The 18,456-nt window shown below is 42.5% G+C and overlaps 1 protein-coding gene across 1 annotated transcript in view; it reads left to right on the top strand.

Annotated features, from left to right (window-relative positions):
* Positions 1–680: 680 nt before the first annotated feature.
* ADAM10 (ADAM metallopeptidase domain 10) overlaps positions 681–18,456 on the top strand; it is a 217,220-nt gene continuing 199,444 nt past the window's right edge. Inside the window, exon 1 of the mRNA XM_033920375.1 lies at positions 681–1,034. Coding sequence (XP_033776266.1) covers positions 983–1,034 — 52 coding nt within the window. The 5' untranslated portion in view covers positions 681–982. The remainder of the gene's footprint in view (positions 1,035–18,456) is intronic.

The raw sequence follows: 18,456 nt of genomic DNA on the forward strand, positions 1-18,456 counted from the left end.
TGCTCTTTCTACAAATGCTAGTGTCTTATCTGACGGTTTCCATGCGCTGCAGCCAGGTCTGGTATTCAGGATATCCCTGATGAATATGCAAGTTCTAGATTAGAACTACATATAATGGAGGCTGAGATGCAAATATGTTATGCATATTCATTAGGGATCTTGAAGTTTTTTTACTCTAAGATGCTTCAAGATTTCATTCAATCTAATCATTTAATCCATTTCTCTGAAGTCAAATGCAACAAAAGCCTCAGATACACCGTTCATTTGACTTCAGAGAAATGGATTAAATGACTGAATTGAATGAAATCTTGCCGCATCTTAGAGTAAAAAAAACTTCAAGATTATAATTATTGCTCTAAATGTAAATAATAATTGTGACCATTTGTGATAATAACTATTCATTAGGGATAGCATGACACCCCAAACCGTTCATGACTCTCGAGAACTGCAAGGAATCCAACACACGAGTGGAGATTGCCTCCCCAGAAACACAGAAGAGGGGATCCCCACTCACTTATTTAACGCTGCTTCTCCGATTCTGCCTATTAGCCAGCTCCCCTTCCCCCCCCCCCAAACTCGCAGCCCCTAGCCTCCGGTGGCGTTCGAGACGCAGAGCAGCGCTGCCACTTTAAGACGCCGGGCTCATTATTTTCCGAGCGTGAAGGCCTCGCTCTTCTGTAACCCCAGCAGAGGGAAGGAGAAGGCGGGGTCGGGGCGACCCCTCCTCGCCCCGCGATGACGTCATGCGGAAGGAGGGCAGTGCGCGGGTATCGCTGAAGTACGGAGCGAGGACGGCGACGGGGTTCCGGATGGTCTTGTTTCCAGGAACCGCTCCGCCGGAATAATACTACAATTACAAGACGACGGACTTCCCGCCCTCCGAGCAAGTCGACAGGAAACTAGACCGGAGGGGGAATCCGAACCCACCAGGGTCAATGCTTTAGTGCTACTCCTTCCCCACCTCCCCCGGGATTAGGCGAACATGGGGCTCCTCGGCGCGTTGCTGCTGCTCGCCTGGGCGGCAAGTTCGGGAGGTAAGGCAGCGGGGCCCGTTGGGCCGCGGCGGAGAAGGGGACTCGGGAAGGGTGCTGGCTGGGGAGGCGGTGTAAGGGGGACTAGAGGAAAGAAACTGCGGCTCTGCGTGCTGTGCTTACGACAAGACGGGCAGCTAGCTCCGAGCCTTTTCGGATTGAAATCATCCAGTCTTGAACGGAGTCTTTTCTCAGCTTTTTTTTTTGGTCTAAGCTAGAATAAGCGGTGGAAGTCTGCTGCTAGGGAGGGTATGATTGGTGCAGAGTTGTCAGCACTTCCTCATTCGGCGGCCGTGTGGATAATAAAGGAAGATGGAGGGCTTGGTTATTGCAGGTCGAAGAGGTACTGAATTAGTGCTGGATCTCTTCTTTTTTTTCTCCCCGTTGCTTTTCCCCTCCCCTTTTCCTCACCCACAGCGTTCATGGCCTGGGATGAAGAAAACAGAGGGGTTTAGATAGTGGGAAGTTTTTCTTTTGTTGTTCGTTTTGTCCTTTGTTATTCAGACTTGGAAACCGATTTTTGAAGGATTCAATTGGGTTATGCATTGCTGTCGTATGGATTTGCACTGATGGAGAGCAATACAATAGCTGTAATTTTTCCCCCCCCGTTTTTTGGTTTCTGTTGCAGTCTGTCTTTCATGTAATTTGTATGACATGGCTGCAAACAACATATTTATTTTAATCCCACAAGCGTGGAGAAAGCATCAGATTACATTTTGCAGTCTATCTTCTTGTTGCCTGCTGATTTTGACTTGGGTGCTGTAAAAACTAAAATTTGAATGTAAGAAGACGGAATTAAAAATATGGGGGAGAAATGCAAAGGTATCTGTTTTCCATTTTATCAATGGATATAGATTAGATTCTTACGTAAACGGTTCCTGGTTTTGTACAGGGTGTTGATAACCAAGTAAAAATAATTGACAGCCATTCAGTCTATTATTGTTATCCAAACTCTTCACTAAAAGATCACTCTGAGCAGTTAATTCATTGTAATTTCATTAGTTGGTCTAAATTTCTTATTTTAGCAAGGACAGAACCTTATTTGCAACTTTGACTTACGGTATATAAAATCCTATATTACTTCTTTATAATCTTATCTTGCTTGGTTTATTTTGTCTTTGTTTTCAGCTGCAAAGGTACATCATTAGTGTATATGCCTTTCTCCAGAAAATGTTAAAAAATAGGTTGCTTAGGTCAGAATGGAAATACACTAGATCCAGTTATCAGTTGATAACACACAAAGTTTTTGTGTTTTAAATGCTCTTGAGTACAAGAACAAGAGTGAATTATTTAATTATAGGGGCAAAATGTCGGTTGATATAAACTTTTATATTTAGCTCTTATGCATAACCCAATAGTCTCTTACTCTCTTTTAAATTAATCACCCCACTGTTAAGTGTAAAAGTAGGGCTGCCACACCTTGTTTTTATCCTTTTGTTTAATTTCAAGCACACTGGAACTGCTTAGTTGGCATTGAAGTGAATTTATAAATATGATTGAGTTTATTTTATAGGGTGAAGAAATGTTATTGGGTTAGCTGGTTTTGCCCCTAGTTGTTAGGTGCTTATGTAATTCAATAATCATTCTAGTTATGAGTGATGTTCAACTTTGAGAATCAGCTATATACTCTATTATACAAAATTCATGGGAGGGAATGAATATTGTTTCATAAGTTTCTATCCTGAAATACTTGATGTTTTAAAATATTTTTCAGTAGTTTGGAGTTAATGCAGTTAGAATGTAAATTTAAATTAGTTTTTTAGGCTGTGTCCACACTACCCAAAACATCTCAAGTGGGTTTAACTTAAATCTTATTTGTAAACCCCCGGATTCTCTAACTGGTGCCAAAGTCAGTGGCCGCTAATGATGTGTCAATCACGTGACTGTACTTGTTAGAGAATTATGGCTGGAAAATACCTGATAAGTTGAGCTGGCAGGACTTCCTGAAACCGTGACTTCTTGGAGTCTTCCTGGCTTCCCCTGCTGCAATTAGCTGAACTGGCAACGAGATCCCCATTTCTTCTCTCATTCCCTCCCACATACTGATCCCTCCCAGCCCCCCTTGAAAGAGAGTACCCTTCCACCATACCTGACACCCCCTAACATCCACCCAGCTCCACCCCCCTAACATTCTCCCGTACCTTTATATGAAACATCAGCAGGAGGGATGCCCACTCCCTTGTGTCTATAAGGCCGTCTCTTCAAAATGGAGACCCTTTCCCACCCATTGTATCTTGGGATACACTGGGAGGGGACTAAAACCCTCACTTAAGCCTCTCCCAGTGGATCCCAAGATACACTGGGAGGGAACTAAGACCCAGATTAACTTAGGGCCTTAGGCTCCTCCCTGTACATCCCAAGATGCACTGGGAAGGGAAGAGCCTCCATTTAGAAGAGCGACCCTATTGGCAGGAGAGAGTATGCATCCTTCCTGCCGATGTTTCTTACAAAGGTATAAAGGGGTGTGTGGGGATGTTGGGAGAGGGGCTGGGTGGATGTTAGGGGGTGTGGAGGGGTGTTGGGCATGGGAGGAGGGGGCTCTCTATAGCGGGGGGCTAGGGGGATTGGTGAGAGAGAGAGGAAATGGGGATCTCCTTGCTGGGGAGTTATGTGCCTGGGACATGCAGACAAGGGTTTTGCGGTAATCGGGGCTCTTGAGGCATGTCCAGTCAAAACAAAGTACAGACATACTTTCAGCATTGTTGCATGTATGGGTCATTTGATACATTTCCTTTCTGTGCTACAACCAAAGCAGTTTACATTTACATACAGATACTTTCTCTATCTCTAATGGACTCACAACCTAAGGATTGGTACCTGGGGCAATGAGTGATAGAGGGGGGAATTAGGGCCCAGAGTCACAAGGAGCTGAGGTTGTAATCTGTGCTTTTGAAATGAGCCTTTTAAAAATTATTTGCACTTTAAGGCTCATATTTAAAGTGCAGATAAACGGGTGTTAATGTGAGCTTTCACTTTTGGTTCTGCTAGGGTTTGCTCAATTTTTGTCATTATCAGCACTTAAAACTTGCACAGGCTTCCTTTCCCTTACAGAAAAAGGATGGAACACACATTTTAATATGTCAAATTGGCAAGAAATTTCTCCTGAAAACCTTCAATACTACACTTGAGCTGGCATGTTTTCAGCTTTTCAGCATTAGCGCCAGCATATACTACTTTGCTGCCATCTATGCATTGGGAGGGAATACCAACTGACCTCATTAACAGCTATTTGAATGCATTTAAATACAGCCATCTTTGGTGCACATGTTAATGGTCATGCTAGAGCTTTCTGAACATTCTGCAAATTAACGTGTGCGCTAGTCTGGTACTAACTGCTTTCAATTCTAGCATTAACTTTTGAGCATTGGCCCCATAGTTCTTTACAGAAGAGTGGTGGATGTATGAAATGGCCTTCTTGTGGAGGTGGTGGGACAGTATCCAAATTAATGACATTGTGGGTACAAACACATGGGATCTCTAAGGGAGAGAAAGAGATAGTGGATGGTTTAGCTGGCAAACTGACTAGGCCATAAGGCTTGTATCTGGCATTTTTTTCTCTTGTGTTTGACACTCCTCATTTACCTTAGAACATATGTACCTTTTGCATTTATAGCATTAGTCTTACTTGAAAAATCCACTGTGTATTTGCACGCATGCAAAAGAGGTTTTATATCCAATGAACAAAATGTACAGTACTCAAATCATATGTCAGAGTATGTTCAAGTCCAACAGGACAAAAACCCACGGGTTCAAAATCACACACACAAAAAAGTGGGAATTGACAATGAACACTCCACAAAAGATCAAAGATGTGAAAAAGGTTTTGTTTATTCCAATAAAAGGCAAACTGTGTACCCGACACACTGTGTTTCAGCGAATAAAAACGCCTGCATCAGGGGTCACTGTCGTGTTGTAATTCACAGGTGACAAGTCCTTTAGTACAAGGCTGGGTCAATCAAATGCAAAGAAAGTCAAGTGCTGAAAAACTGTCAAAGCAGTACCTTTTCAGCGCTCGACTTTCTCTGCATTTGATTGACCCAGCTTTTTACTAAAAAGGGACTTGTCACCTGTGAATTACAACACTACAGTGACCCCTGATGCAGTTTGTCTTTTATTGGAATAAACAAGACCTTTTTCACATCTTTGATTTTTTTGTGGAGTGTTCATTGTCCGTTCCCACTTTTTTTGTGTGTGAGAGAGTATATTAAAGACCATATTGATTAGGGAGACCAAATCCCAGAACAGGTGTAATATACAGATGTTTGTTTTAATCTTGGTGCCCATTGCGATATATTTTGTAATGTTTTTACAAGTTACTTATATAATTTAAATAAACTCATACCCTGTAAGAATCCTTTTGTATATCCAGTATTTATTTATTTAATACATACATGCTGCCTAGAAGGCCAGCAAAGCTAGAAGCTTAAGTTTTATATAAAATTCTACAGAAAGCTCACAGTTCATTCTGTCCTGTCCATTTCTCACCTAAAAGTTGCCTTGAAATAAACGGAGATCCTTAGAAAACCATTAACATCAGAATTTGTAGGGAAAGCTTCCTGCTCTTTAACACACATTGTCTTTTAGAATTTGGTTTAATGTTTTGCTCTCGGTTAATTATCCACTCAGATTTCTTGCCTTACTTTATAATCCATCGATTGCCTATTGCTCCAGCCACCCATCCCACATGCAACTTGCTAAGCAGCTCCCTTTACCCTTATCCACTTGATTCACCCCTTTGTTCAGGAATGCCTTGCCCTCTCCTCTAAGGTCAAGGTCAACTAGTTTTTTTTAAAGCTGGTCTTAAAACTCTTATTCACAGTTTGGGCCTTGCAGAACCAGAAGAGTGGGTCACTGGTATTTCTTATTCATCCATCATTGCTAGTATCGCTCTGTAAACAACCTTGTGAACTATGGGATATATTCAAGAAAGTGTGCCAAAAATTGGACACAAGAAATATGGGTGCTAAGCACCAATTCTGCAACAGCATTATACAGTAGAATGTAAGTTAGTATGCATGCGCCTAACTTTAGATTCAAGTACTTAAGCCATGTCAAAGGCTGGTTCCAGAGGTGATCCGGGAAATTATAGACCGGTGATTCTGACATTGGTGCCGGGCAAAATGGTAGAAACTATTATAAAGAAGAAAATGACAGAACATATACATAACATATACACTTATTTCTAAAGAAACAGAACCAAAGTGTACTAATGGGCTCAACCTTATCAAAACCGAAACCAATCAAATACAGGGTGCCACATGGAGCCCTACTGTCCCCTCCTTTATTCAACCTCTATCTTAAACTTGTCCTAGGTATTACACACAAACACCAAATTCAGATCCAGTTGTTCGCCGATAAACTATACCTTCCTTTAGGGAAGAGACGTGACTCCCAACTGTCTAACGGAAATCAAAACTTGGATGTCTATAAATAAACTACAACTAAGAACCTCAAAAACAGAACTCTTGGATCTGCAAGAGCACTGCACCTACACCCATCCCTCTCTTATCTGGGAAAACACTATCCTAACTGCAAAAGACCAAGCATGCAGCCTGGGAATACTTCTTGATGGAAATCTTTCACTCTCTTGTCGCATCTCTCAGGTAGTCTACTTCTCATTCTATTACATAGGTCTGCAAAAAACTTTTTTTAAAAAGCTGTTTTGGTTATTCTATGTAATCTTTATGTTTTTTGGTGCGCTGAATCTAAAAATGACCTCTATTGTCATAGGACATCACGTTTCCTGACAATTTAGGTAACTATGTTAAATAAGGCAATACCTCAAAATAAAAGGAAATAGACTTCTAAAATTAAAGTTTATTACAATTTTTTTCATGAAAATCCTTTTTTGAACTGAAACGAGCTCACCTACACACACTAAACTCGATTCTTCTTCCCTGTGAGGCTCCTCTTGGTGCATTTACGCTTGTGAGTAGCATCTGGAATGTCTCTCTGAAGCATCCAACAGTAGTCATTGTAATGCTCCATTGTCCTTGGTATCTCCTTTCCATTTCTTTAATGTCTTGATGGAATCATTTATCTTGTTCCTCACTCACAGCTCCCAAATTTTCAGGAAAGTAGTCAAGGTGGGACTGGAGGAATATACACTTTCAAACTCATCAGGCAACCTAAAGCTTGAAATGCTTTCAGCATTCGTCCGACGATCTTTTTATAGTGAGGATCTTTGTTGCCTAAAAATTTCTGTACGACTTCTTTAAATGCAATCCACCCTTCTTTTTGAGGATCTGTCATGGTATTGACATACTCTTGATCTACTATAAGCCTAATGTCTGGTCCATCGAACACACCTTCTTTCAATTTTGCCTCCGACAGGCCTGGAAACTTGGTGACCAAGTATTTGAAGCATTCTCCATCTCTTGGAAGTGATTTTACAAATTGTTTCAGCAATCCAATTTTATGTGGAGAGGTGGTAGAAGAACTTTATGGGAAGGTACCAAAGTTTCTTGGAGGATATTTTTTTACCGACTGTTAGCACCCTTTGCTGCCAACTCTTGGTCCAGTGATTTTGTCGGTCTCGACTGTCCCATAGACACAGAAAACAAGGGTATTTGGCATGCACAAGACCTTCAAGTCCCCACACACTTGCCAACCATGGTCTTCATATTTAAGTTTATGAAGAAACAATTCCAAGTTCTTGTAGGTTTCCTTCAAGTGTACAGAATAACCTACAGGTATGGAAATGTAAAAACCACTGTTGTGGAGTAAAATTGCTTTGAGACTTCTTTTGAAGAATCTATAAAAAGATGCCATTGCTTTGAATCACATTGGATTTTAAATTGACCCATCAGACCTTCGACATCGATGCAATAAACCAACTTGTCTTCCTGGGCGAAGTAAGGAACAAACTACTTCTTTTCACGATGTCTGAACCATGAAGATGACACTCCTAGCAACAATAAATTCCTGCTTTTCAGCCTTGATCCGAGTAACTCAGCGGCATCTTTGGGAAGATTCAAGTCTTACCAAATCATTCATCCCTTCCCGAGAAACCAATTTTGGTCTTGTATCATCTTCAAAGTAAGAACTTGATTCATCATCTGGTTCAGGTATGACTTCACCTTCTTCGGAGCTAGGTATCTCTTCCAAGGTAGCAGGGGACTTGGGTACTGGTATATCTGTGCCATGGGGGATGGGACAAATTGCTGAATGAAGATTGGGGTATGAAATGGAATGCTTCCATTTGGAATTAAACCCTTTCACATCGCATGAACAAAAGTAAGTCATCACTATGATTCTTTTGCTCTCGCCATACCCTAGGAATCCCATAACGGAAAGATTTTTTCTTACCCTTAAACCAGTTTTGGAGGTCCTCAACACACTATTTACACACTTTATGAGGCACCCAAACTTTATCTTGATCTCCAATTTTTAGTCCAAAGTATGCGAAGTATACTTTTTTCACAAAGTCTGTAATATTCTGCTGTTGCTTCAACATTGTATGTTAACCACAGATGAAACAGAAACTGTCTGGTGAATTAATACACTTTCGCAGAGTCATAACATAACGGTTGAAGAATGACGAGCTAACATGAATTGCAATAAAGTGTGAACAGCCTAGAACCAAGAACCTGATGATGATTTGTGCACACGTGTGGACTGCAGGAGAGAGCAGCTCTTTGTCTTTATACGAGTCGTCACAGTGCTGGCCATGCCCCCCTGCACTGACTGAAGCTGCTGCTATCTGCCCTGAGTCTCCCTCCCACTGGATTCTTCTGCAAAGATTAACCCCTTCTACCATTAAAAGCACAGACTCGGGGCTGAGGCTTACACATACAGCATGCTGCTGAGTATCCCAGTAGACAGACATGTCACTCAGAGCAGCACTTGTATTCACCCCCTTTGCAGGGGGGGAGGGGCAGAGATTGTTTACCTGCAAATAACTACAAAGGGCCAGAGAACTAGGGAAATGAGGAAATAGAATTTGTTTCCCTAAAACTTGCTTAGCTTATGTATATATTGCTGACCATCAGATTTACAGTGCTATATTTTTTTACCTAACTCGGACAACCCCTTTAAGGGCTTTTTTGGCATTTTATATCTTTTTTTTTTTTTTATTTTTATTTTATATTTATCAAATTTTACATTTTATAAATCAAGTATCCACTTGTACAGAAAGTTGAAGAAAAGCAGAAAAATAATACTCATAGGTAAAATACATAATAATCAACTAAATAAAATAAATGTTTAGCTTAAATTCAGCTCAAGTCCTCAAAATTAGATCCAAGATGGATGAGGCGGACATATTAACAGATGCTAACGAAAATCAAATCAAATATTAGGAAAACAAAGTCCCTTAGCTGAGGAAGGATATCATTTATTCAATTGGACCTCTCTTGATTTCCCTTCATCCAGTCGAGTTCCTGCCAGAAAAGCTGTCAACTGGAATGGCTCAAAGAATACATATTTCTTCATATGGTACTGTATTACACATTTGCAAGGGTGTCGTAGGAAAAAGGTCCCTCCAAGAGATATAACACCTGGCTTCATCAAAAGAAACTCTCGCCTTCTTCTCTGGGTTTCCCGTGCCAAATCTGGGAACATTAATATTTTATGTCCAAGAAATTCTTTCATTTTATTCCTAAAGTACATTCTAAGCAACCAGTTTTTATCTGGTGCAAGGGCCACCGTAAGAAGCAATGTTGCCGGAGATGCTAGCTCTCTGTCCGAAAGTTCCAAGATTGAAGAAACATTAAGTGGTTGATTATCCTCCTGTTGTTTAGGTGGTAATTTAGTAGTTTTCATTGGTAAGTAATATACTTGAGTAAGTGGTGGTAATGTATCCTCTGGAATACCCAAAATCTCTACCATATAACGTTTCATCATATCTCTAGGCTATCTTAGGAAAATTAATCAAACGGAGATTATTATTACGAGAAAAGTTCTCCAAATTTTCCAATTTTCTGCGCAAACTTGTGTTATCTTTTACCATTGCTTCATTAAGCTGTTTTGATGCTTTTAACTCCTGTTGTATATTCAGAATTGAGTTCTTGGATTCATCAACTTCAACTTTTATATTTTTTATATCATTTTCTTGAAGAGTAATTTTATTTTCCAGCTGCAAAAGCTGGGGCTTAACAGACTTGGCTAGGTCAGCAACTAAATCCCAGATTGAGTCCAGTGTTACTTCTCTGGGTTTTTCAATAACATATGAAAGATTGGGAATTTGAATAGTCTCACCGGTTATCAGTTGATTCTGGCAATCCTTCTGCTGGGCTGAAATGATCCCTGATGTTTCCAAATCCTCTGTACTTCTTGGACTCACCTGAAAACTCAGGGAGTCCATCTCCACGCTCCCCTCTCTGTTTTTCCTGGCCTCCGAGGGTAGTTGCTTGCTTCCTTCCGGGAGCTCCTCCACTCGTGGGGAGCTGGTAACCTGAGGAGGTGGGGGAGGTGCCCTAGCGTCGGGGCTGAGCGTAGTCTCTAGCCCCAAGGAGATCACCTCGTTTCCGCCTCTCTGAGGCGTCTCCAGCGGGGGGGGTGCCGACGCTGCCGGGATATCCTGCATCCGACGCAGGAGCTCTTCAATATTGCCGAACGAGGGGACCGCCGAACGCCGCGAGGCTCCAGCGGCGCTGCGGCCTCTCCTCTTCGGCATTCTGAGTAAGTAACTCTTTCCTTTCTGAAAAGTTTTCAGAAAATCTCCGGCGTGCTGCTCAGCGTCCGGGACCGTCGGCCATCTTGGATCACACCTCCGGCTTATGGACTTCCGGCATTTTATATCTTAAATGCACTTATGTGAATTAATTAATAGTAATTTGGACTTTAAATTTGGTTAAAACCCATAATATTAAAAAATTGATAAATTTGAAGACAATTTTGCATTTTGTGGCAAATCATGATGTCTAGGAGTTTTTTCAATATTTTATTTGTTTTCAGCACACCAAAATACATAGAAATAAGATGAAAATAATCAAACAGCTTTTTAGTCGTAGACCTGTGTTATCTGACAGCTCTGGAAAATAAGAAGCTACTTCTCCAAAACTGACCATCCAACTTCTCTATGCCTTTGTCCTGTCCCGCATGGACTACTGTAACGAACTATTCAGTCGATTGACAGCAAAAATAATCTCCAGCAACTCCATCTTGGAGGCACTATCTATCGTCAGCTCACTGGCTACCCATTATCAAACATATCTTTTAATGGCCTAGTAATAACATACAAACCCCTACATGACATGGAACCCAGCTACATATCAACCAAACTTCCTCCATACGTCCCAAACAGACCACTCTGCTCCCAGGAGGAAACACTTCTGCAAATACCTCCTGGTCGTGCCCTCCAACTCCAGAGCGTCACACACCTGTGTTCTCCCCAGGGCCTTTAAGCCGGGCGCACCGCCCAGCTAATTTAGATGACCGCCTGGCAAATCCTTCTGTTGCCGCCGATGCTCCTTCCCGGGCTGACTCTCTGCCGAAAATTTTGTTTGATGCCTGCCTTTTTTTTTGCCAGCATGCTTTTACTTGCTTCGGGCCTTCCTCGTTGCCGGGTCCTGCCTACTTTGTTTCCGCGAAGGCAGGACCCGGCAGCGAGGAAGACCCGAAGGAAGTAAAAGCAGTAAGTTGTAAGCTGGGCATCATCAAAAAGGGTATCACAACCCGGACGAAGGAAGTCATCATGCCGCTATATCGCGCAATGGTGCGCCCGCACCTAGAGTACTGTATTCAATACTGGTCGCCGTACCTCAAGAAAGACATGGCAGTACTCGAGGGAGTACAGAGGAGGGCGACTAAGCTGATAAAAGGTATGGAAAATTTTCCATACGCTGACAGGTTAAAAATGCTGGGGCTGTTCTCCCTGGAGAAGAGGAGACTTAGAGGGGACATGATAGAAACCTTCAAAATCCTTAAGGGCATAGAGAGAGTAAATAAGGACAGATTCTTCAAACTGAGGGGAGCCACAAGCACTAGGGGTCACTCGGAGAAATTGAAAGGGGACAGGTTTAGAACAAATGCTAGAAAGTTCTTTTTTACACAGAGGGTGGTGGACACATGGAATGCGCTTCCGGAGGAAGTGATAGGCCAGAACTCTGTACAGGGGTTCAAGAAGGGTTTGGATAGGTTCCTGGAGGATAAAGGGATAGAGGGGTACAGATAGAACTTGAGGTAGGTTATAAAGGTGGTCAGAAACCACTTCACAGGTCGCAGACCTGATGGGCTGCCGCGGGAGCGGACCGCTGGGCGAGATGGACCTCGGTCTGACCCAGTGGAGGCAACTTCTTATGTTCTTCTTAAGCTTCCCTCCGGGGCTCTATCGTGTGCGTGCCGGCTTCCCTCCCCCCCATGGGACGCAACTTCTGGTTTCGGAGAGAAGAGAAGGGAAGCCGGCATGCACACGATAGAACTCCAGAGGGAAGCTTACAACTTGCTGCTTTTACTTGCTTCGGGCCTTCCTCGCTGCCGGGTCCTGCCTTCGCGGAAACAAAGTAGGCAGGACCCGGCAATGAGGAAGGCCCGAAGCAAGTAAAAGCAGCAAGTTGTAAGCTTCCCTCCGTAGCTGACCTATGAAAGATAGGTCAGCGAGGGAGGGAAGCTTACAACTTCCCTAGTGACTCTACCGACGGGTTTGTGAGCTGGGAGGGATGGGAAGAGAAATATTCTGCTGCTGCACCCATTTTTGGGGGAAGGAAAGAGAAATGTTGCTGCTGCACCCAATTTTTTGAGGGAGGGGGAAACGAAAAGCTGGTGCACCCAATGGGGGAGGGGAAGAGAAAAGCTGCTGCTGCACCCAATTGGGGAGGGGAAGAAAAGTGCTGCAGCAGCACCCAATTGAGGAGGGGGGAGGGGAAGAAAAGTGCTGCAGCAGCACCCAATTGGGGAGAAAGAGGGGAGAAGGGAGAGGAGAGGCAAGAGACACCAAGACTATGGGAGGGAGGGAAAGGAGCTACCAGACCATGAAGGGGTGGGGAGATGTCGGTGCATATGGGGGAGGGGGAGGAGGGAGATGCTAGGGCATGGGGGGAGAGAAGGGAAGGAGATTGAGATGCCAGACCATGGGGTGGAGTGGGAAGGAAGGAAGGAAAGGAGAAGAGAGAGATGCCAGAGCATAGGGGAGGGGGGTGAAGGTGAAATGAATCATATACAAAGGAGAGAAAGGGCACAGGATATACAGTTTATTGAAGGGACATAGAAAGAGGGAAGATGCCATATGGAACAGAGAAAGGGCAGACAGTGGATGGAAAGGGCAGAGAGGGTGGACAGTGGATGCAAGGGGCAGAGAGAGGGTGGACAGTAGATGGAAGGGGTAGAGAGAGAGAGGGCAGAGGCTGGGTGGAAGGGGTAAAGAGAGGACAGATGTTGTATGGAAGGGAGCGAGGACAAACACTGAATAGAAAGAAGAGAGCGAAGAGAAGATAATTAAAGCAGAAACGACAAAAGGTAGAAAAATTTTTTTTTGTTTTATGTAGAATCAAGTAGTATTGTAACTATTAATTAAAGTTTATAAATAGGAAATTGAAATAAGGCAGTTTTTTTTGGGACTAAACCCCTTTCCTCAGGTCAGGACAGGATACCATAACAGCAGGGGTGCCCAAATGGTCAATCGCGTTGCCTTTGCAATCTTTTTCTTCCTGCCTCCTTGAGGTGCCAGACTCAAAAGACTTCACCTCTGACGTCAATTCTAACATCGGAGAGGTAGTTCTGGGCAAGCCAATCGCTGCCTGGCTGGCCTGGAACTTCCTCTCCAACGTTAGAATTGACGTCAGAGGTGAAGTTTTGTGAGTCTGTCGCTTATACATGCCTGGCCTAGCTCAGGGAAGCATCAGGGAGAAATCGGCGTGGTGGCTTAGGGGGTAGGGAAAGAATCGGGGAAGTGGAGAAATTGGCGCGATGGCTTGGGGGGACAGGGGGAGAGAGAAATAAAGAGGGGGCAGGGGGAGAGAGAAACAGGCAGTCAGAGGGAGAGAGAAAGAAAAGGGAATTAGCAGAAAGAAAGAGATATTGGGTTTGCAGTCAGAAGAAGGAAGTGCAACCAGAGACTCATGAAATCACCAGACAAAAAGGTAGTAAAAATGAATATATTTTCAATTTAGTGATCAAAATGTGTCCATTTTGAGAATTTATATCTGCTGTCTATATTTTGCACTATGGCCCCCTTTTACTAAACCGCAATAGCTGTTTTTAGCGCAGGGAGCCTATGAGTATCGAGAGCAGTGCAGGGCATTCAGCGCATCTCCCTGTGCTAAAACCCGCTATTGTGGTTTAGTAAAAAGGGAGGGGGTATAGTTGTGTCTGAGGTGACATTGCATAAATTCATCTGCCTTGACCTCTTTGAAAACCCGCGGAATATAAATGATAATTAACATTTTCTCTGCGTACAGTATGCTTTGTGTTTTTTAAAAATTTTATTGTTGGTAAATCATTTTGACTTGGTCATTTTAAAAGTAGCTCGTAAGCCTAAAAAGTGTGGACACTCCTGCTGTAGAGCCATTCTTGTATGACTGGATGAGCTATATTTATCTTTTTTTTTTTTTTTTTTTTAGTTTAAATTCATACAGAAATAAATGGCTAGATTGAACCTAATAACTTCATTAACGCCTTTCCCTTTTATAAACCTCTATACCATTTGATAGAGGGCAAATATCTAATTATTCTTTTCTAGAATTGGATGCTTCTTAAATTTAGTAAAAATATTCTGGCACAAGTGTCAAACCTTAAAAAAGGAAGTCATATTGAGCATTGGAAAATAATAATTAACTAATAAAAATAGTACACATTTAGGGCTCCTTTTACTAAGTTGCGAAAATGGTTTTAGCGTGTGCTTAATGCGCGCAGAATTACCACATGCATTGAACCTGGTGTTAGTTTTCCCCGTAGCGCGGGAGTTTGCGCGTGCTAAAAATGTTAGCGCACCTTAGTAAAAGAGGGGGTTAATTTTCCCCACCACCAAATTTCCCCATCCCACCCCACCCGGCTACTTTTTCATGCCACCCGGCTGGAAAAAATTTCTGAGGAGAACACTCCTACTCCCACTTCTACCAAGCTATTTCAATCAACTGCCTCCTCACATAAGATCCTTTAAAGGGCTTCTGAACTTCAGGAAAGCAATAAAAACATGCCTCTTCCCATAAATCCAGTCATTCCTAACCATATGTATTCTAATGTATGCTGAAATAGATCCACTCTTTGTTAACTGAAGATGGAAATAAACTGTATGTTAACTTAAAATGACCAAATTGTATGCTAAACATGACTCTCTGTATATCTAACATTACTGTGTGGAGGACGGGATATAAACCCAAATAAATAAATACAAATAAGCATGGATTAATGATAGAGAGCTAACATGGATTTAGTCAAGGGAAATCTTGCCTCACCATTGTATTTCATTTCTTTGAAGGGGTGAATGAACATGTGGATAAAGGTGAGCCAGTTGATATAGTGTATTTGGATTTTTAAAAGGTATTTGACAAAGTATCTTATAAAAGACTTCTGAGGAAATTAGAGAGTCATGGGATAGAAGGTAGTGTCCTTTTATGGATTAAGAACTAGTTGAAAGACAATGGAGAGTAGGTTTAAATGGCCATTCTCAATGGAGAAGGGTAAATAGTGGGGTTCCCCAGAGGTCTGTGCTGGAACTGCTGCTTTTTTAATATATTTATCAATGATCTAGAGATGGGAATAACTAATGAGATAATTAAATTTTCTAATGATACAAAGTTGTTAAATCACAAGAGGATTGTGAAAAGTTGCAAGAGGACCTTGTGAGTCTGGGAGACTGGGATTTAAAATAGCAGATGATCAAGTGCAAAGTGATGCATGTGGGAAAGAGGTAACCAAACTATAGCTATGTGATGCAGGGTTCCACGTTGGGAGTCACTACCTAGGAAAAGGATCCAGGTAAAACCACCTACTCAGTGTACGGCAGCAGCTAAGAAAGCAAATAGAATGTTAGGAATTATCAGGAAAAGAATGGAAAATAAAGATGAGAATGTTATAATGCCCTTGTATCGCTCTATAGTATGGCCACGCCTTGCATACCGTGTGTGGTTTTGGTCGTCATATCTCAAAAAAGATGTAGCAGAATTAGAAAAGGTACAGAGAAGGATGACAAAAATGATAAATGGGATGACTTCCCTATGAGGAAGTGGCTAGGGCTCTTCAGCTTGGACAGCTCGGGGTGATTTGATAGAGGTCTATAAAGTACTAAGGGTTAGATGCACTAAAGCCTCCGATCATCTAATGATTGTCGCTAAACTAGTTTGACTGTTTTAGCTACTGATCGTATTTGCTAACCCCATGCTTTAAACAGGTTCACCGTGTGGATTCCGTGCGGAACTACATTCTCAAATACTGGTATACAAATGAGGTCATTAATATTAAAACCAGGCATCCGATCAATGCCTTAAATTTGCATGTCAGAATTGGGTCGGTAGGACCGACCCGGAAAAGCCTGTTGGGTGTGGGTTTTTTTTTCCTATGGTCACAGATAAGAACATAAGAACTGCCATCTCCGGATCAGACCTTAGGTCCATCAAGTCCGGCGATCCGCACACGCGGAGGCCCCGCCAGATGTACCCTGGCATAATTTTAGTCACCCGTATTACTCTATGCCTCTCATGTGCGGATTGAGGGATATAGATAGAGACAGAGATAGGATGATGAAAGGGTATTGAAAGGTTTTAGACAAAGGATCACTTACAGGTCATGGACCTGATGGGCCGCCGCGTGAGCGGACTGCTGGGTGCGATGGACCCCTGGTTTGACCCTGCGGAGGCAACTTCTTATGTTCTTATTACCCTTACCCGTATCACTCTATGCCTCTCATAAGGAGATGTGCATCTAGTTTACCCTTAAATCCTAGAACGATGGATTCTGCAATAACCTCCCACCACTCACTGCGTGAAACAGAACTTCCTGATATTTGTCCTGGACTTGTCCCCCTTCAGCTTCAGTCTATGCCCTCTTGTCCGTGTCACATTGGATATTGTAAATAACTGTTTTTCCTGCTCTAAATTGTCGATTCCTTTCAGAATTTTGAAAGTCTCGATCAGATCCCCTCGCAGTCTCCTCTTCCCAAGGGAGAACAACCCAAGTCTCTTAAGTCGTTCCTCATAATCCAGTTTCTCCATACCTTTCACTAGCTTCGTTGCTCGTCTCTGCACCCTCTCCATCAGTTTTATATCTTTCTTTAGGTATGGAGACCAATGTTGGACACAGTATTCCAAGTGTGGTCTGACCATTGCTCTATAAAGCGGCATTATTACTTTCTCCGATCTACTCATGATTCCCTTCTTTATCATGCCTAGCATTCTATTTGCTTTCTTCGCCGCCGCAGCGCATTGTGCTGACGGTTTCAGGGTCCTATCTATCAGTACACCCAGGTCCTTTTCTTGTTCGGTCTTTCCCAGAGTTGCACCTGACATTCTATATTTGTGTTCCTTGTTCTTTCTGCCTAAATGCATCACTTTACACTTTTCCACATTAAACTTCATCTGCCATTTCTCTGCCTATGTCTCCAATCGACACAAGTCGCTCTGGAGTTCCTCACTATCCTTCTGCGATCTGATTGCTCGGCATAGCTTTGTGTCATCTGCAAACTTGATGATCTCACTAGATGTTCCTTCTTCTAGGTCATTGATGAAAATATTAAATAGAATGGGCCCAAGTATCGAGCCCTGGGGCACACCGGTGGTCACTTTATCCCAGTCCGAGAACTTCCCATTTGGTCTGTATGTATGTGTAACGCACACAATATCTTGCCCATAGAAAAAAAAAGGCGTGCTTGCCCTCCCTGGCGACCACCCCTGGAACTGTGAAATGCCCCCTACACTGATACTTCCCCTCCCTCACTCCCCTTTCTAAAAAAAATATATATATATATATATATATATATATATCTATTGAAAAGGATTTAGGTCCCAATTCCTGCCCCATACTTTCTCTGTCTGTCATTTGGAAGTCAGGTACCTGGGGACATATCTTAAAGACCAGAAATCATCTTCCAAAACATGTCCAAATTTTATTATGAACGTCACATTCCTTTTATATGAATCAGGTTTGTCAGCATGTGACGTAAACACAAACCATATATGGACACAGGTCACATGAAACTTTAAAGACATCAGCATTTTTTCTATCTGGAGACTGAAGTCCACAGAGGTTCAGAAAAAGCCTTAACCAGCAGAGCCCCTAATCTAAATCTGTCTGTAAATACGGCTTAACAAAACAATTGAATTCACTTCACAACATCTCTGTTTAAACATACATGTCCTTGTAGTATTTTCAAAGAAGGAAAGACAAACAGAGTCAAGCTTTTACAGCTTGAAAACAAGGCCTAAGGACTTGATACGTGTCCCTTCATCTATATCTATATATATCAGGAGGGATGCCAACTGTCTCCTCTTACCAGATGCCCCTTGATCCTGCCTCTACCTGTAAATTAATCGACAGCAGGAGGGATGCCCAC

This window comes from Geotrypetes seraphini, chromosome 14, assembly GCF_902459505.1.
Source record: "Geotrypetes seraphini chromosome 14, aGeoSer1.1, whole genome shotgun sequence".
Classification (NCBI taxonomy): Eukaryota; Metazoa; Chordata; class Amphibia; order Gymnophiona; family Dermophiidae; genus Geotrypetes; species Geotrypetes seraphini.